Source organism: Oncorhynchus masou, chromosome 30, assembly GCF_036934945.1.
Source record: "Oncorhynchus masou masou isolate Uvic2021 chromosome 30, UVic_Omas_1.1, whole genome shotgun sequence".
NCBI classification, from domain to species: Eukaryota; Metazoa; Chordata; class Actinopteri; order Salmoniformes; family Salmonidae; genus Oncorhynchus; species Oncorhynchus masou.
In genome coordinates this window covers 12,520,598-12,540,277 of record NC_088241.1, presented here as the reverse complement: position 1 = coordinate 12,540,277, position 19,680 = coordinate 12,520,598, and the positions used below count along the sequence as shown (strand labels likewise).

The window sequence follows — 19,680 nt, the reverse complement described above, 5'->3', positions numbered from 1 at the left end:
AGGAGGGAGAACCAGACAGAGAGAACCAGACAGAGAGAACCAGACAGAGAGAGGGAGAACCAGACAGAGAGAACCAGACAGAGAGGGGGAGAACCAGACAGAGAGAACCAGACAGAGAGAGGGAGAACCAGACATAGTCAGAGAGAACCAGACATAGACAGAGAGAACCAGACAGAGAGAGGGAGAACCAGACAGAGAGAGGGAGAACCAGACAGAGAGACGGAGAACCAGACAGAGAGAACCAGACAGAGACAGAGAGAACCAGACAGAGAGAGGGAGAACCAGACAGAGAGAACCAGACAGAGAGAGGGAGAACCAGACAGAGAGAGGGAAAACCAGACAGAGGGAACCATACAGAGGTGGGAGAACCAGACAGAGAGAACCAGACAGAGAGAGGGAGAACCAGACAGAGAGAACCAGACAGAGAGAGGGAGAACCAGACAGAGAGAGGGAGAACCAGACAGAGGGAACCAGACAGAGAGAGGGAGAACCAGACAGAGAGAACCAGACAGAGGGGGGAGAACCAGACAGAGAGAACCAGACAGAGAGAGGGAGAACCAGACAGAGAGAACCAGACAGAGAGAGGGAGAACCAGACAGAGAGAGGGAGAAACAGACAGAGAGAACCAGACAGAGAGAAACTAGATATAGACAGAGAGAACCAGACAGTGAGAGGGAGAACCAGACCGAGAGAGGGAGAACCAGACAGAGGGAGAACCAGATAGAGAGAACCAGACAGAGAGAACCAGACAGAGAGAGGGAGAACCAGACAGAGAGAACCAGACAGAGAGAACCAGACAGAGAGGGAGAACCAGACAGAGAGAACCAGACAGAGAGAGGGAGAACCAGACAGAGAGAACCAGACAGAGAGAGGGAGAACCAGACAGAGAGAACCAGACAGAGAGAGGGAGAACCAGACAGAGAGAACCAGACAGAAAGAGGGAGAACCAGACAGAGAGAGGGAGAACCAGACAGAGAGAGGGAGAACCAGACAGAGAGAACCAGAGAGAGAGAGGGAGAACCAGACAGAGAGAACCAGACAGAGAGAGGGAGAACCAGACAGAGAGAACCAGACAGAGTGAGGGAGAACCAGACAGAGAGAACCATGCAGAGAGAGGGAGAACCAGACAGAGAGAACCAGACAGAGAGAGGGAGAACCAGACAGAGAGAACCAGACAGAGAGAGGGAGAACCAGACAGAGAGAACCAGACAGAGAGAGAGAGAACCAGACAGAGAGAACCAGACAGAGAGAGGGGGGACCAGACAGAGAGAACCAGACAGAGAGAGGGAGTGGTCTAGAAGGGCAGAGGAATGAAAAGAAAGAAAATAAGGTAGAGAGAAAGAGAGGAGAGAACAGGGGCAGCGGTGAGAGTAGGATGAAACAGAGGAGGGAGGGGAGGTGAGGGGGTAGAGAGTTTAAGCTGCCTTTCTGGAAAGTCAATAGCAGCCAGCCGCCCACTCACTAGAATATCAATAGTGTCATCCCACCTCCACTCCCCTCTAGTGACTTCCACCACACGGATGATACATAATTATGAAATTGTGAGAGGAATTAGGAGAGAGGGATTTTTACACACTAATCATGAACAGATAGAAAGCGACAACCCTCTTCTTATGAGGGGATAGTGGGCCGGGGTGTCAGGAACATAATGAATCATTAGTTGTGCTGTGTACTAATTGCAGTGTGAGTATGTGAACGTGTATGTGTGTGTGTGTGTGTGTGTGTGTGTGTGTGTGTGTGTGTGTGTGTGTGTGTGTGTGTGTGTGTGTGTGTGTGTGTGTGTGTGTGTGTATGTGTGTAAGTGTTATCCTGTACGTGGGACGCTAGAGATCAGGCTCTCCGCTTCACAGCGCTGAATGGGCTTTGACAGTATGGGCTTTGACAGTATGGGCTTTGACTGTATGGGCTTTGACTGTATGGGCTTTGACAGTATGGGCTTTGACTGTATGGGCTTTGACTGTATGGGCTTTGACAGTATGGGCTTGAACTGTATGGGCTTGAACTGTATGGGCTTGAACTGTATGGGCTTTGACTGTATGGGCTTGAACTGTATGGGCTTTGACTGTATGGGCTTTGACAGTATGGGCTTTGACAGTATGGGCTTTGACTGTATGGGCTTTGACTGTATGGGCTTTGACTGTATGGGCTATGACTGTATGGGCTTGAACTGTATGGGCTTTGACTGTATGGGCTTTGACTGTATGGGCTTTGACTGTATGGGCTTTGACAGTATGGGCTTTGACTGTATGGGCTTTGACTGTATGGGCTTTAACCGTATGGGCTTTAACCGTATGGGCTTTAACCGAATGGGCTTTGACCGTATGGGCTTTGACCGTATGGGCTTTAACCGTATGGGCTTTGACCGTATGGGCTTTGACCGTATGGGCTTTGACCGTATGGGCTTAGACCGTATGGGCTTTGACCGTATGGGCTTAGACCTGTATGGGCTTTGACTGTATGGGCTTTGACTGTATGGGCTTTGACTGTATGGGCTTTGACTGTATGGGCTTTAACTGTATGGGCTTTAACTGTATGGGCTTTGACTGTATGGGCTTTAACTGTATGGGCTTTAACTGTATGGGCTTTAACTGTATGGGCTTTGACTGTATGGGCTTTAACTGTATGAGCTTTGAATGAATGGGCATTAACTGTATGGGCTTTGACTGTATGGGCTTTAACTGTATGGGCTTTGACTGTAGGGCTTTAACTGTATGGGCTTTAACTGTATGGGCTTTGACTGTATGGGCTTTGACTGTATGGGCTTTGACTGTATGGGCTTTGACTTTATGGGCTTTAACTGTATGGGATTTGACTGTATGGGCTGTAACTGTATGGGCTTTGACTGTATGGGCTTTGACTGAATGGGCTTTAACTGTATGGGCTTTAACTGTATGGGCTTTAACTGTATGGGCTTTTACTGTATGGACTTTAACTGTATGGGCTTTGAATGTATGGAATTTAACTGTATGGTCTTTGAATGAATGGGCTTTATCTGTATGGGCGATGAATGAATGGGCTTTAACTGTATGGGCTTTGAATGAATGGGCTTTAACTGTATGGGCTTTGAATGTATGGGCTTTAACTGTATGGGCTTTGACTGTAGGGCTTTAACTGTATGGCTTTAACTGTAAGGGTTTGAGTGAGAGGTCAAACTGGTGTCTCCAAGTAGCCACACACCTCTCCAAACTGTGCACAATTCCTAAGTCACTTCCATGCAGTTTTGACTGAAGGAAAGAGACAATTATAAGGTGGTTATTTGAGCTCTCTTACTTTGCCATTGAGGTACTGAAGCAACCACATGTGTAGTTTTTTGTTTGGATTCAGTCTTGTGTCAGGAGAACTGTCATGACCGCACATTTCTTCATATTCTCCAAAATGTTCTCTTTCAATTGCTACCATGGTCATGCATATGCTTTTTATAGTTATTCTGTTAGAAACATTTACATTTGGGCCCAATTTCCACAAGTGTAAAGGGTTAAGTTTACTCCCTGACTTGTCTGCCAACCCTAGCCTCTGTGTGTGTGTGTGTGTGTGCGTGTGTGTGTGTGTGTGTGTGTGTGTGTGTGTGTGTGTGTGTGTGTGTGTGTGTGTGTGTGTGTGCGTGTGTGTGTGTGTGCGTGTGCGTGTGTGTGTCAGTGGTGGAAAAAGTACCTAATTGTCATACTTGAGTAAAAGTAAAGATACGGTAATAGAAAATGACTCAAATAAAAGTTAAAGTCACCCAGTAAAATATTACTTGAGTAAAAGTATTTGGTTTTAAATATACTCTAAGTATCAAAAGTAAATGTAATTGCTAAAATTTATCTAAGTATCAAAAGTAAAAGTACAATTTGAAATCATTTCACATTCCTTATATTTAGCAAACCAGACGGCACAATTTTCTTGTTTTTTATTTATTTACGGATAGCCAGGGGCATACTCCAATACTCAGACATAGGCAGTAGGGATGACCAGTGATGTTCTCTTGATAAATGTGCAAATTGGACCATTTTCCTGTCCTGCTGAGCAGGACATTGTTTTGTTTAGGGATATAGTGGAGTAAAAGTAAAAGTTGTCAAAAAAATATATAAATAGTAAAGTAAAGTACAGATACACCAAAAGAAATGACTTAAGTAGTACTTGAAAGTACTTTTACTTAAATACTTTACACCACTGGTGTGGGCTACAACCTGTACACGGCACCTCAACTTGTAACTCTTATAATAGCCTTTTCGTATATCTGTTGAATGTTATGTCTGTTTTATATACCTCTGCTTTAACTTTTACACCAGTGTTCAAATGGAAAAGTTAACGCTGTTTGATTTAATGAAAGATATTAGCAGTAAAGTTTAGAGTATAAGTGTGGCCAATAAAACAGTGGATTTCATCATCTGAGTCCAGATATTCTCTGTAATCTCCTAGACTCCACTCTATTGTCTGATATTCCCATTCATTTACTACAGGATGAGACCATGCATCATACTAACAGCATATAATGGGTTATACACATTTCTTATTCATATGGAATATGTGCACACAAAAACACAGAACAAAGGGGAAACATTTGTGAATATATTATCATGTTGCAAATTGCTAATTATTTTATTTTATTTAGTCTCTTTTGTAAGCTTGTTTTATCATTGGTTAATTCCAATGCATACTGACTGATTTGGGGCAAAGACAAAAATATGTGTTATTCCAACGGATGTATTTTGTGTTCACATTACTAATTCAAACCCTATCAATAGTGAATGAGAGTCCAATCACACACAGTCATGCTGAACTCAACATCATAGACAAAGCCAACATCTCGTAACACAAACCTCTAAATCTTCATTGCACCTGAGGGGATAATTAATGAAGTATTTTAATTGAATAGGGAAACCTTGGGAGTCATTGCGAAAACCTCTGAAAGCAGCACTTTACTATATACAGGGGGAGTGAGTTTAGCCGAGCAGTGAGTGAAGGAGAGGTAGGATAGTATGTTAAATGAGCTGAGACACTGACACTCCCATCTGCCAGCTACTGTTCCCCTACCGCCCTGTTCCCCGTAGTAGTTTATCCCAGAAAGCATCTGGGTAGTACGGTCTGTCTTAATGTAGCATGTCATTACTGCATTATCTGCACACATGATCAGGGCATAGAGAGGGGGGAGGAGAGGAGATGAGTAGAGGGGAAAGAGGAGGAGGGGAGGGAGTAGGGAACTCAGGAGTAGTGCTTTGTTGAGTTTGTTGAATGTTTTTAGACATGCGCCTTTGTGATGTTACCATTACATTATACTAACCTCATTTATCAATATTCCACCTGACATTGATACTACACTTGACATTGAGGAATAATGCAATAAGGGAAGCTATATCTTGTACTACATGCTGATTAAATAGGATTTTGACTGTCAACCAATGCCTGCCAGGTAAGGCTGGGTGGTATACCGTATTTACCAAACGTAATTAGCTATACAGCCTAATAATACCAGTATAAGGTGTAGAACCAAATCAGAATGTTGTTTGTGCAACAGTATCTTCTAAATTAGTATATTCCCAAACAGGGGTACGGCAAATAAAAATGGGATTCACGTTCACATTTTTAATTTTTAAAAATTCTAGACATTTTCAAAGAGTACATTTAGATTTTCCAAAGGGGCTACACATTTGGGTGAGTTTTTCTCTCGGCTGAGTAGCCTCGTTTCACTGCCAAAAATCAAATTAAACCATCTAGTGTTCAGAGAAATAACAACACAATGTCAAATACCGGTGCCTTGTCAAATAAATAACATCCAATCACATTAAATGTTACTCTCTTGCGGGAAACCTTCACTCTTGCGCAGACAGTTAGAAACTAAACATGACAATTTGAAAATGAAGCCACAGGAGTTTTTTGAGCGAGAATAAAGACGGCGTTCGAGTAATAAGACATGTGTAAAAGCATCAGATTCCATGAATAAGAAGGGGATAGAAGAGAGTCTTATATGGTGAGCTAGGACAGGCAAGCCCCATACTATTGTGGATGACTTATTTCTTCCTGCTGCCACAGATATTTTATTTTATTTAACTAGGCAACTCAGGTAAGAACAACTTCTTATTTACAATGACTGCCTAGGAACAGTGGGTCAACTGCCTTGTTCAGGGGCTGAACAACAGATTATTACCTTGTCAGCGCCGGGATTTGATCTACCAACCTTCTGGTTACTGGCCCAATACTCTAACCACTAGGCTACCTGCTGTATATATGGCTGGGACAATACTAGAGGAAAAACTATACAGACAATGCCTTCATCAAACAACAATGTTTCACGGCGCATCAGTAACATGGCAGGAGATGTTTTGAAATAATTACTGCTTCGCATACAAGCCAGTGAATTATATGCGTTACAGCTGGATGAGTCAACAGACGTGGCGGGCCTGGCAGAGCTTCTAGTATATGTCAGTTACGTTTATGGGGGGTGAAATACCATCATACCGCCCTATTTTTTGTATACCGTGATATGATATTTTGGCCATAATGCCCAGCCCTACTGTCAGGGGTGTCAGTTTCACATCAATGTATTTGGATCTCATTAAGAGAAACCCATTCAGCTGACTGGATATAATCACATCAAGAGCGTCACTGACTGGGAGGTTGTTGCAGCTTTGGGTGATGTCATACAGAACAGACAGTTCTATTAAATAATAAGTAGAATACTAAAGGAGAACACTATAATCAATCAAGTGTATGGGTAAAGGTACATGTTCTGTACTACACTCTCAGAAGGAGTTCTGTAACAAGACACACTCCAAACAACGCAAACACTTCTCTCTGCTGGCCAGGTTGACTGATAATTGCATTAGCTAGTGAAGGTCTAAGTGTTTTCTGCTAGGTTAATGCTAATGTTATCCAGCCATATCAGACAGCAGACACTAATAGCTTTCATGTCTCTGATTATTCACACACACACACACACACACACACACACACACACACACACACACACACACACACACACACACACACACACACACACACACACACGCACGGTACCGGAGTGCCAAGTCTAGGACAAAAAGGCTTCTCAACAGTTTTTACCCCCAAGCCATAAGACTACTGAACAGGTAATCAAATGGCTACCCAGACTATTTGCATTGTGTGCCCCGCCCCAACCCCTCTTTTTACACTGCTGCTAATCTCTGTTTATCATATATGCATGGTCACTTTAACTATACATTCATGTACATACTACTTTAATTGGGCCGACCAACCAGCGCTCCCGCACATTGGCTAACCGAGCTATCTGCAATAACCCTAGCTCCTAACCCTATCCCTTAATGTAATTCTAACCCTAAACCCCCTGGAAATAGCATTTGACCTTGTGGGGACTAACAAAATGTTTTGTTTGTTTACTATTCTTGTGGGAACTTCTGGTCTCCAAAATAATAGTTAAACACTTCCATGCACGCACTCACTCACGCACGCACGCACTCATGCACGCACGCACGCACACAGGAGGACAAGCCACTTTCTCTGTTAATCTACTGTCTATCTACTCTGCTCCTCATTGGTTACAAATATAGCTATTATACCCTCCATTTTACAGTTAACACATACTGGAGTGTCTCTGGCTCTTGACACACAAGAGCACTGAAGAGTGGCACATTGGCAAACAGTTCAATATGCCATGCTGCCTCCATCTTGATTTTGATTGCTGATTCTAATGATTGGTCCGGGTCTGTGTCTCTGATTGTGCCTCAAATGGCACCCTTAGGGACCTTGGTCAAGAGTAGTGCACCACATAGCGCATAGGGGGCCATTTGGGACATAGCCTCTGCCTCCACACAGTCAGGTTGTTTTCCTTTCAGCTGCCAGGTCATTAGAGCTCCTCCAATAGTCTGTCTGTCCTCACACTAGGGAAAGACTGGTTCTGGTGCCTCTCCCTCCCTCTCTCCCGCTCCATCTGTCCTCCCACCACGGAGAGCATTGTGGCTAACACTAGCTGCTGGCTCTTTGGGTAACATGCATACAGTATGTCTGTCTCTGTCTCTGTCTATTTAGTTATGTCTGTCTCTAACTCTACCTTCTAGTCCAGTTTGGACAGATACTTCAAAGAGAAAATTCTTTCACAAAGGCTACATGGTGACATAGTGAGAACACATGTTCTGGCCTGTCGTACAACTGGAACTCTTCTGCATCCCAAATTACAACCTATTCCCTTTATAGTGCACTATTTTTGACTACGGCCCATAGGGCTCTGATCAAAAGTAGTGCACTATATGGGGAATAGGGTGCCATTTTGGACATAGCATATGTTTACAGATTAAGAGGTGGAAGCAGGTTTTTTCCCCTGACATCCCTCTCTGGGTATAATCCTCTATTATTAATACATGCATTTCAATGAGGCAGGCCGGCAGGTCGTCAACAGGATAAATACATTACTTATGGAAATCCTTAGTGACAATATTAGGTATGAAGTGTTACATAACCCACTATGCCTGAACTCTTCTCATAGGACTCCTCTATACAACACCCCCCTTTCACACCATCCCTCCCATCCTCCATGACCCCATTCACTCCATCACTCTCCCTACCTTCTTCTCGTCCTCAACACACCTCTACACAGAGCCACAGGAAACATTGCTACTCTCACACGTGTTACTCCTCAATGTTGTAGTTCTTTGGAGTAATTTAAGCAAGCCTACAGGACACTGCTCCTATCTAACAGTGTGTGTGGACATCACTCCTCAGCAGTGTCACTGTAAAAACTGTAGGATTCTATGACATATTAGTGATGCTCAGGACAGTGTGATTTACTGTAGTAATATAGTCATGATAAGGAGCAGCAGTCTTACCTTCACGTTGTCTGGATGCAGTCCTCCTGGGTGCCTGTCCATGTACTGGCACAGGTCTGTGTGCTGTCAGGGAGAAAGAGAGGACCGTTAGATTACAATATGTCTAAATAAAGACACATAAAAATAAAATGCATTGCAATTAACCAAAAATAAGTAAATTTGAAAAAGGAAGTAAAAATACATTTGTACAAATGTATTAATGCTGTTCCGTATTTGATGATATTCATTTGAAGTGTAAAAGCAGCAGAGAGGTTCTTGGCAGGGAGAATATTGGCTTTTTGTTTATTGTGTTGCTAGTCTTGAATGTACCTTGGTTGGAATGTGAGCTTGGTTTGAGGATGGAAAAATCAGCTAATGGAAAAAAGTTATTGGCTTTCATAGCTTTCCCCTTGCTATTCAAAGCAACTCTGACCTACTGTCATCCGTCCATGATAAAATATCAGTAAGGCGCCAGGCTGGAGACACAAACTCAATCATTGAATTGCAGCAGACGTCACTTGCAACATTTATTTTCTTCCCCAGTCTGTCTCCTCCGTGTGCGGATGAATGATATCCGGTCTATATCAACAGAATGATCCACAGAGGGAACCTTTGGTACAAATCCCTTAATGTGATTGTGTGGAGGGATGAGATTGGGAGTGACACTGTCTGTATGTCTTTAGGTGCTATATGTAAGCAGAGTCGTCTGTCTGTCTAGAGAAAAGATGAATTACCGTGATCTGCACTTCAGTGATTTATTCTGCCAGCAGACCCGGGGCACACGGACACACACACACCACAGCTCATGGGGCTGGGTGATATTTGCGTACCCCCGCTGCTCCTCACACCGTCAGATATAAATGTGTTTCCTTTCATGAATAATTCAACCAGACGCTCAAACAAGCTTCAGCCATGCCTGTCCACCTTACTCAAAACCTGCCCTCCCTCCCGCCCTCCCTCCCACCCTCCCTCCCTCCCTCCCTCCCTCCCTCCCTCCCTCCCTCCCTCCCTCCCTCCCTCCCTCCCGCCCTCCCTCCTGCCCTCCCTCCCTCCCTCCCTCCCTCCCTATCTGTCTTTCCCTCTCTCCATATCTTTCTCACCCCCACTTTCTCTCCATTTCTTCTCTGTCCCTCTCTCTACCTCTCTCTCTCTCGGTCCCGCTCGCTCCCTGTCAATTGTCATTACCTGTTAAATGAGGAGAATGAATTGATTTGGCTTGGTGTGGAGCCTTCTGTATATGAAAGAGTCTGGAATTACAGGTCTGAACACAGCAGAATAGAACAGCATGAAACTGGCTGAGCTGCAAATAAAAAACTGTCTCCACACCAATGACAACACACAGATCCACAGTGTTGCATTACCCATTCTGTCAAATATCCGCTATCCACTCAGTCCAACATTCACAGTGAGAGAAGGGTGTTCTGTCATAGTAAGACAGATCCTTGTCAACCGTGTCCACTTACAGACAGCATCTACTTGATGAATATATATACTTTAAATTGCTTAGCTCTTATACTTGCACATGGAGCAGAGAAACACCACTGAAAGACCTCCACAACCCTTCTATCCAAATTGACCTCTGTTCTCCAGGTAATCAAAATGTACACTTTAAGACCAGAGAGCATCCTCATTAGAATCCCTACAACCAGCTACAGACTGCCCAGAGCCTGGTTCTGTCATCTCTCAGAGGATCTGGTCAGAATGTATTACCAGGAGCAGATGTTCCCACTGACCCTGCTGAACCATGCTGTTTCTGACCAACAGGGGGCCACACACTAGACTAGCGTACATACCGTACGGTATCAGAACTGGCTCTTGATCTGATGCACCAGGCCATATAGCACACAGTACGGATGAAAACAAACATGGAGCGGGACTATTTAGAAAGATGACTAAGGATATTCTGAGAGACGGCTGGGTCTTGTTTTGCATGTCTACGTCAGAGGTTGAGCTTATACCCCGGGGCGGCAGGGTAGCCTAGTGGTTAGAGTGTTGGACTAGTAACCGGAAGGTTCCAAGTTCAAATCCCCGAGCTGACAAGGTACAAATCTGTCGTTCTGCCCCTGAACAGGCAGTTAACCCACTGTTCCTAGGCCGTCATTGAAAATAAGAATTTGTTCTTTACTGACTTGCCTAGTTAAATAAAATTGTAGATACAGTATATGGTCTATTGGAGTAATGCTGAGCAGAGACCTTAGAGATTGGTATTCTGGCTGGTTTGAACTTATCAGTGGATGTTATCCATATGCATTTATGTCAGCAGTAACAACAGGCCACACTACTACACTGCAGAGAGAGGGAACTCCTGCTGCTATTGCTGTCCACAGTATGTTACATGCATGTGTGCAGTATGTGTGCTATGAAAACCTACAGAGAAAGCAACCCTGTACAGTATGTGTGCTATGAAAACCTACAGAGAAAGCAACCCTCAATTAAAATGTTCCCCCATGATGCCAGGGCTGGGTTCAAAGCTGGGCACTCGTGGTTAGGCCACCATTCTATGGCACTCGGATCACTGTGTCTGTTCTCTCTCTGGAGGAACATGTCCCAGGCTTGGGTTCTGTTTTTAACAGGCAAGACAAAACACTACTCAACCATCTTATAAACAAAGAATATGTGTGCAAAACTAGCCAGAGTTCATGTCTCTTTGGACTGGGATTAAATAAGTCAATGTCAATAACTGAAGAGTGAGAAGTCAAATGAATAAAACCATAAAACAAGTTAGTTATTCTATTTCTAGAATGAAACTGTGGCTTTTTGATTTTCATCTTAAAATAAATTTTACACAAATCAAATATCTCGATCCTCTACTGCTGACTCACATATCCAGTTGGCTTAAATACCTGTTCTGAGCTAGCCCTGTAACCTGATGTACTACAGTACCCATGATGCTCTGTGCAACATATCCAGATGGCTCTCTGACACTCACCACATACTCAAAGACCTGTTCTGAGCTAGCCCTGTAACCTGATGTACTACAGTACCCATGATGCTCTGTGCAACATATCCAGATGGCTCTCTGACACTCACCACATACTCAAAGACCTGTTCTGAGCTAGCCCTGTAACCTGATGTACTACAGTACCCATGATGCTCTGTGCAACATATCCAGATGACTCTCTGACACTCACCACATACTCAAAGACCTGTTCTGAGCTAGCCCTGTAACATGATGTACTACAGTACCCATGATGCTCTGTGCAACATATCCAGATGGCTCTCTGACACTCACCACATACTCAAAGACCTGTTCTGAGCTAGCCCTGTAACATGATGTACTACAGTACCCATGATGCTCTGTGCAACATATTCAGATGGCTCTCTGACACTCACCACATACTCAAAGACCAGCGTCAGGGTCTCCTTGGTGTGGATGATGTCATGGAGCAGCACGATGTTGCAGTGCTTCAGACCTTTCAGAAGAGACGCTGGGAAAACACAGGATACAGTATTATTATCATGATGAAGCAGTTACATGCTGAACTACCATCAGTACTACCATTTATTTACAATATGATAAAGAAAATCATAGAATAGAATAAAGCCCAATATAAAAGAATAGAAGAATATAGCCTAATAGAATAGAATAGAACATAGCCTAATAGAATATAATATAGCCTAATATAATATAATATATCCTAATAGAATAGAATAAAGACCAATATAAAATAATAGAATAGAATATAGCTTAATAGAATGTAATATAGCCTAAAATAATATAATAATATATAGCCTAATAGAATAGAATATAATACAACCTAATAGAATATAATAGAATATAGCCTAATATAATATAATATAGCCTAATATAATATAATATAGCCTAATAGAGTAGAATATAGCCTAATTGAATAGAATACAACATAGCCTAATATAATAGAATATAACATAGCCTAATATAATAGAATATAACATAGCCTAATATAATATAGCCTAATAGAATATAATAGAATATAGAGGATGGTAATAGTAATATTTAGAATAGAATAGAACAGAAATTATTAGAAAATAATAGAATGGAATGTAATGGAACAGAAAATAAAATGATATAATACTTACTACCAGAGACATTTCAAATACATCTATCGCAATCATGAATCGCACTGGAGTCAATGCGGTTATGGTGAAATAGTTATATAACTGGTTTCAGTTTGCCACCAACTTTTTGAGAGTAGAAACTTTGAAAGAGAGAGAGAGAGAGAGAGAGAGAGAGAGAGAGAGAGAGAGAGAGAGAGAGAGAGAGAGAGAGAGAGAGAAGAGAGAGAGAGTAAAGAAAGGAAAGCCAAAGCCTTGGGGAGGGACCATCACATTATTTGGGAGGCAAAGCTCTGTGTCTATTATGTCAGCTTGCGGGCCGGGCGTGAACAGAGCAATTAGTGGTAATGGTCAGCGTCGCTCTAAACCCTCGCTGGAGGAGCCGTGCTGCGCTGTTTCAACTGGCGGCTACGGAGGGAGAGAACACTTCACACAACGCCTTTTCATGTGTTTGAAAGATGTGATCTGAGGCGCTACGGCTCCACCTCTCCCTCCACCCATTACTGAGGAGACACAATCACCACGGCTAAGCCAAACAAACAGTTGTCAGAAATCTTATCTCGTTAAGAGCTAAACAACACAGGGAACGGTCTCATTTAGAACAGAGAGCGGGCGCGGCATATTAAGTGAGTTTTTATTATGAGAAGCCTAAATGGGATTTTCAGACTGTTGCGAATGTGATTAATTTAGCAAACAGCAATTCTGTTTCAAGGGCACAGGGAGAGAAAGAACCTATGGCATCGTGATCTGCAGAGCAGAGCACACAGCACAGAGCCATTGTGCATTAACACTTAAAGCACTGAAACCCCTAAAGATCAAAGGCAATGCTCGTCTCACGCATATCTGTCCTAGTGGTATAGACACGAGGTACCTCAAAGGCTGCTGCACCAATTTAGGTAAAGATCTATACAGTCCATGCACCAGGCTCTCCCTACATCCCTCCTGACACACAGAGGCTGACTGTGTTGGTAATGTTATTGTGTGTGCCCATGCACACGTATGCCTAGATGCATGCACGGATGCGCACACGTATGCAAGCACGCATGCACTCACTCATTCATACACAAACACACACCTGGGTCCTCTCTCAGGGGTGTAGGTATTGCTTTCAACACAGCAATGTAATTCTGTCCACGTTTCCACTCTGGGAGCATCTCGGCCCAGTAATCGCTGAATTAGTTAAATTTCAAAGTGCTTTTCTGATCCGCTCACCGGGGGAGAGAAGGATGGGGAGGAAGGGAGGGAGGCTTGGGCGGGGATGAGGCGATGTGAAGAGGGGCTGGTGCATGGCTCTCAGCTCAGTTCATCAGCCCAGGATCCCACAGATCAAACAGCCAGAATATTTTTCTCATCTAAATGAAGCAAGGCTCCAGCCCAGCCAGGCCCAGCTCTGCCTGTGGAGGTGAGTCTGCCACATATTTCTCACACCCACCCTCACATTCAGGAACCTCCAAGCCTTCTAGCAACTCAGCTCCAGTTAGCCAGAACACCAAGGACTGCTAGCTGACCTTCACACAACTTGACCTGCTGTGACACACGGCCAGGGACCAGGAGAAAGCACCCCAGCGCCAAGAACAAACCTCTGAAGTGATTTAGCCCAGCGCCATGACAGAACGCTATGCAGAAGAATAAGGTAGACATGGCCCATGGGATGGGTTATTGGTTTTCAGAAGGCTGAAACTCAGTCAGATCCTTATCTAACTAACACCAGAGGCAGTTTTATAATTGGGCTGTGCTTGTTAAGGCTTCAGATTTGGCTTTTCTAGATGAAACATTTTTTTGTTAGAGACGTTAGCTCCCCTCTCTCTGACAACCCTCTGAACTAACAGTCACCATTACACAAACAACAAGTCCACTTAACCCAAGTACCTAGAATAACAACACTTAACCGTATCTTCAAACTCTTAAAGTCCAATTAAAGTGAACTCTACAGTATTTAGACTGTACAGGAGCCTAATCCTAATGTAACCCTTTAGGGTGTGACAGAGACCAACCTTCTCTGATGGCGGTGAACGGTGTCCCCTCCTCCTCCTGCAGACGAATCACTTTCAGGGCTACCAGCTTGCCGTTCACCCTGGCAACAAGAAGATAAGGCACCCCAACACGTTACACTTCATCCCATGAAAAAAGGACTCGATAATGAGGCAGGCAGTGAATGGAGAGAATGGTAGATTTCTGTAAGTCAATGAAATGCAATTTTGGAGCACTGAGGTGAGACTTAGTAGAAGACCAGAAGATTAAATAAAATGAACCTCACCAATCAAATCCATTGTAGTGAAGAAAAACACATTCAAAGTCACTTCATTACAGTGAGAAATTGCCTCAATACATTTCAATCCATTTACGGCTATGACATTTTAATTTGCTACATTTTAATTATCAGAACCTGGGGAATTTTACCGCTATGCACAAACAGGAAAAAAGGAAAATAACATTACAATAACTCTTAAACAATCGTTAAATAATTCCATTCCAAAATGATTTAATAAAACAAATTGTATTTCATGGTTGGGAAGTGCAGATTTGTTATTAGTGTAATATGGAAAATAAATGAATATGGAATATGGACAGTAATTGTGATTATCCTTAACCACTTTACTGCTTCATGATTACAAGCAGTTATGTGCATTTCAATTGGTCATATACAGTTATGTAGGAAATGAAGAAAATGCAGTGCAGTCAAAAACGTGATTTTCCTGTGTTTTATTTACAGTATATTTCCACACTTTAAGGTTGGAATAATACTGTGAAATTGGGAAAATTATTATAATGCCCTTTTAGTGTAAGAGCTGTTTGAAAAGACCACCTGAAGTTTCAGCCTGTTTTGGTGGGATGGAGTTTTGGCCTGCCTGGTGACATCACCAGACTGTAAATGTGTAAACCAATAAGAAAGAGAGTTCCAAACGTTTCCCTTTCCCACCCAGACCCCTCCCAGACAAAAAAACAATTGAAAACAATTTTAATTGCTAACCAAAAAAAAATGTGATATTGAGATAATAACAGCTGCATTGGACCATTCCATTAACATTGTTTAGGCACTCACTTGCTTTTCCCTTTGTATACTGTAGCGTACGAGCCTTCTCCCAGCTTCTCAAGCTTCTCATAGGAATCAGCCTTTCCGAACTTGGGGCTTGTGGGCTGAAACAGAGAGAGAGAATATAATTCAGGAAAAGAGACACCAATTTGAGTAGAGAGCACTCAGTTTGGCTGTATTAAGTGAGAGAGCAGCCTTAGGGGCAATCTATATATGTGTTGATGATGCAAGAGCCACAGCACTTGGAGCTTGGTTGATGTAACAGCATTGTTACCAAACAATAATGTTAACCCTAAGAAAGCTACTATATGTGCTATTTCACAAGGAGGGACATGGTACAGTAGATGTTGTGGTTTGGGTCAAGAGGCCTAAAGACAACAACACCAGATCCACTCTGTAACACCAGACACTTGTGAACCTGTTGGCACACAGCCTGTAGAAAAATGGCACGGTCTGTTTCACTGGTTTCTACTCTGGATGATGGAAAGCTTTCAGTCATCCAGGAAATGGGTTGTGTAGGATTTCACACACAGAGACTCTGTAATAAAGGTCTGGAGGAAATATCACTGCTGCAGCAAGCAGGACCGAATACCATTGAAAGAAAAAAAAATAGTAGTATGTGCTTTGTTTATCTCAGAAGATCTCAAGAGTATATTGCTTTTAAGCCACTTCAGACCCCAAATTCCACACTTCTATAACTAATTTTCATATTTCTGGAGTTCATTGGTAAGATAACAGTGCAGAAGGTGTACGCTTTGCAGGTACAACCATTTTAATAAACAAGTTTTGGCTGCATGGTATTGACAATCAACTGTTGAATGAAAATATGATGGGTCCTATCAATGTTTGAATGAAGATGGTACCCATTCTATCATTGGAAAACAGCAGGTAGGTCCTATAGAGTCGGAACAAATCCTGTCCGTGTCATGTTTCTCTCTAAGTGCTCCGTGGGGATCATGATGGATCATGGGACGGTGACAGAGGTGACACCAGTCAGATGAATTAAGGCCGCCGAAGGCAGACCTGGCTCTCTAGAGAAGACAGGCTATGTGCACACTGCCCACAAAATGAGGTGGAAACTGAGCTGCATATCCTAACCTTCTGCCAAATGTATGACCATATTAGAGACACATATTTCCCTGTGATTACACAGACCCACAAAAGAATTCGAAAACAAATCCAATTTTGATAAACTCTCATTTCAATTGGGTTTAATAACACAGTGTGCAATCACACCTGGCCAGGGTAACAGGAGAACAGAGGACACAACAAGCTACTGGATCGGTTTCATAATAGTGTGTCATGTTTACGGCCTGTTCGATTTGTTCCACTCTTACTAATGTTACAGACCCACTTATCAATCATTTACAGACGGGGAGAGTAAAGAAAGAAAGAAAGAAAGAAAAGAAAGAAAGAAAGAAAGAAAGGAGAGAGAGCGAGACAGGCAGACAGAGAGAGAGAGAGAAACAGAGAAAGAGAGCAAGAGAGATAGAGAAGTAACACTCATGCATTCGTCTTGAACTCTTCACGGAAATGGAGTGATAAAAACCCATTACCCATAACACACTGCAGCTGACAGCTTCCTCCAAAATCTCTCTCTATCTCAGACAATCACGCCCAAAAGGAATTCAACTAGAAAGTCTCAACCTCCATCAGCAACTCTTCTTTGGAGGAAACGTGTGTGTGTGTGTGTGTGTGTGTGTGTGTGTGTGTGTGTGTGTGTGTGTGTGTGTGTGTGTGTGTGTGTGTGCATATGCCTCCGCATGTCATCAAGACTTTCTCTTACATTCCATTGTTATCTTTAAGAATAACTGAAAAGAACAATGACTGACAGCAATGTAACCTGTTGTGGACCTGTCTGTCCTTTCAGTGATGTAGCATTTCAGCCCTGGTGGCAGACAGAGATAAATATATCTGCGATCTCTTACTGTTGTCATATTTTAAATACAGGGGCTTCTAGAGGTTAACGTCTGGCTGCTGTAATGTCTCTGTTTTGTCATTTAAAGAGCGAGTGTACCAGACAAGAGAAAGCTCCAACACATTCCAGACAATCCCTGGGGAATAGTTCTCCTGTTATCATTGTCTCTCTTTGGGCAGTGTGGGCACACACGTAAACACACACGCATGTATGTGCACATACACACACGCATGCAAAAAAGCACATAAGCACACACACGCAAACATGCACTCACAGTTTTTAGCAGTGTCTTCTCCTCTCTGGTTGCTATCTAGTGATCTCCTGCTGCCCCACTAATAAGTCCATGCAGCATTTCTGAGGGTTTTATAAACAAATACATTCTCCTGGGAGACGACAGGAAGTGAGTGAAACCCAGCTGGACAGGCTGCAGGCAGCTCACACATCTCAGCCTATTACAGGTCAAATACAGGGCTGTTAAAGGCCAATGTAGGGTCTGGTAGAACTCAGATGGGCCGGGATATGCTGCAACAACGGGATATGCTGCAACATAGAATCTGCTGCAACATGGAATCAGCTGCAACACGGAATCTGCTGCAACACGGAAACTGCTGCAACACAGAATCTGCTGCAACACAAACACACTCACCTAGTGTCTGTTATATAGTAACCTGACCCAGGACCAGATATATCCCCAAAGATACGTCCAACAAACACAGGGTAGTTTTTCAGCCAACAGCCTGGTGAGCCAACACAAACACACACTCAGGACCAGTCAATGTGTGAAGCGGCTCTCCAGCGGATTGTTGGCCTGATGGTTTAGCAGAACACAGGTTGAATATTAGAGAAATGGAGGTCAAGGTTAAGGGTGAGACACATCACTAGCCTGATTGGCTAAGAGCCTACTACCTGGCCGGATAGCCCCACTTCATTTCCCCACCAGTTAACAAGGAATTGGATGTCTCGGGGTAAGGTGGGGGTCCTATGGGGATACCGTTCAGCTTTGCCTCTCTCTCTCTCTCCTCTCTCTCAATTCAATTTCTCTCTCTCTCCCTCTCTCTCTGTCTCCTCCAGTGTAAGTGCCCCTTGTACTGTACATCTCATGCATTTTCCATGTCCATGAATGTTCAACCAAATGGATGCTATCTGGGGTTCTCTTTCAACCTTTCATTTTCTCTCTGTTTCTAGCCTTTGTCTCTGTCCTCTCTCTGTGGATGGTAAACACCTCAGGTCTCTTCCTGCCTACCCCATGCTGATACAGTACTGTAAGCTAAAGACCCTACGGAAGTTATTTGACATTTACCATTTAATGTTCGACAACAAGAGTGCAGAGCTCTGGTCCTCAAGGGCAGCAGGGGCAGCGTACACCAGGTGTTTGTCCTTGGCTTTTAATTAGACATTCATTACAATCTGTGGAGCCAGGTGTGTGGACCCTCTGGCCAGGCAGTAGCATTAACTGGTTGATTACATGTCTGGGAGAAAGAGCTGAAACCTAACAGCAGGACTGTGGTCCGTGAGGACTGTAGCTCTGAGATGTGCATCAATGTACTTTTGGAAATACTAGAACATCACTGGAAAATAAGTGGTTCAGCATAAAATGCTGAAAAAATAAGAGAAGTAGTCAGGGAAAGATGGCTGCTGGCTCCAGTAGCCTAAGCAATAGGACCATTACACTTACATTACATTTACATCAATTTACATTGTTAGATGTGTTGTGACCCAAACTGTCACGGTTGTTAGGATAGACAGACCAATGCCCAGCAATAAACAATAAACAAACAATGACCGTGAAGTAACTGAGCACACATCAGCACTCAACAAAACAATACCCCACAAAGCAGGTGGGAGAAAGGGGTTCCTAAATATGATCCCCAATAGAAGCAACGATTACCAGCTGCCTCTAACTGGGAACCATACAA

The 19,680-nt window shown here is 43.2% G+C and overlaps 1 protein-coding gene across 2 annotated transcripts in view; it reads right to left on the bottom strand.

Annotated features, from left to right (window-relative positions):
• LOC135522064 (cyclin-dependent kinase 14-like) overlaps positions 1–19,680 on the bottom strand; it is a 222,440-nt gene that overhangs the window by 139,487 nt on the left and 63,273 nt on the right. For both annotated transcript variants that reach the window (XM_064947981.1, XM_064947982.1), the window contains 4 exons: positions 15,856–15,950; positions 14,807–14,886; positions 12,111–12,205; positions 8,799–8,861 (listed from right to left, as the gene is read on the bottom strand). In XM_064947981.1, the coding sequence (XP_064804053.1) occupies positions 8,799–8,861; positions 12,111–12,205; positions 14,807–14,886; positions 15,856–15,950 (333 nt within the window). The remainder of the gene's footprint in view (positions 1–8,798; positions 8,862–12,110; positions 12,206–14,806; positions 14,887–15,855; positions 15,951–19,680) is intronic.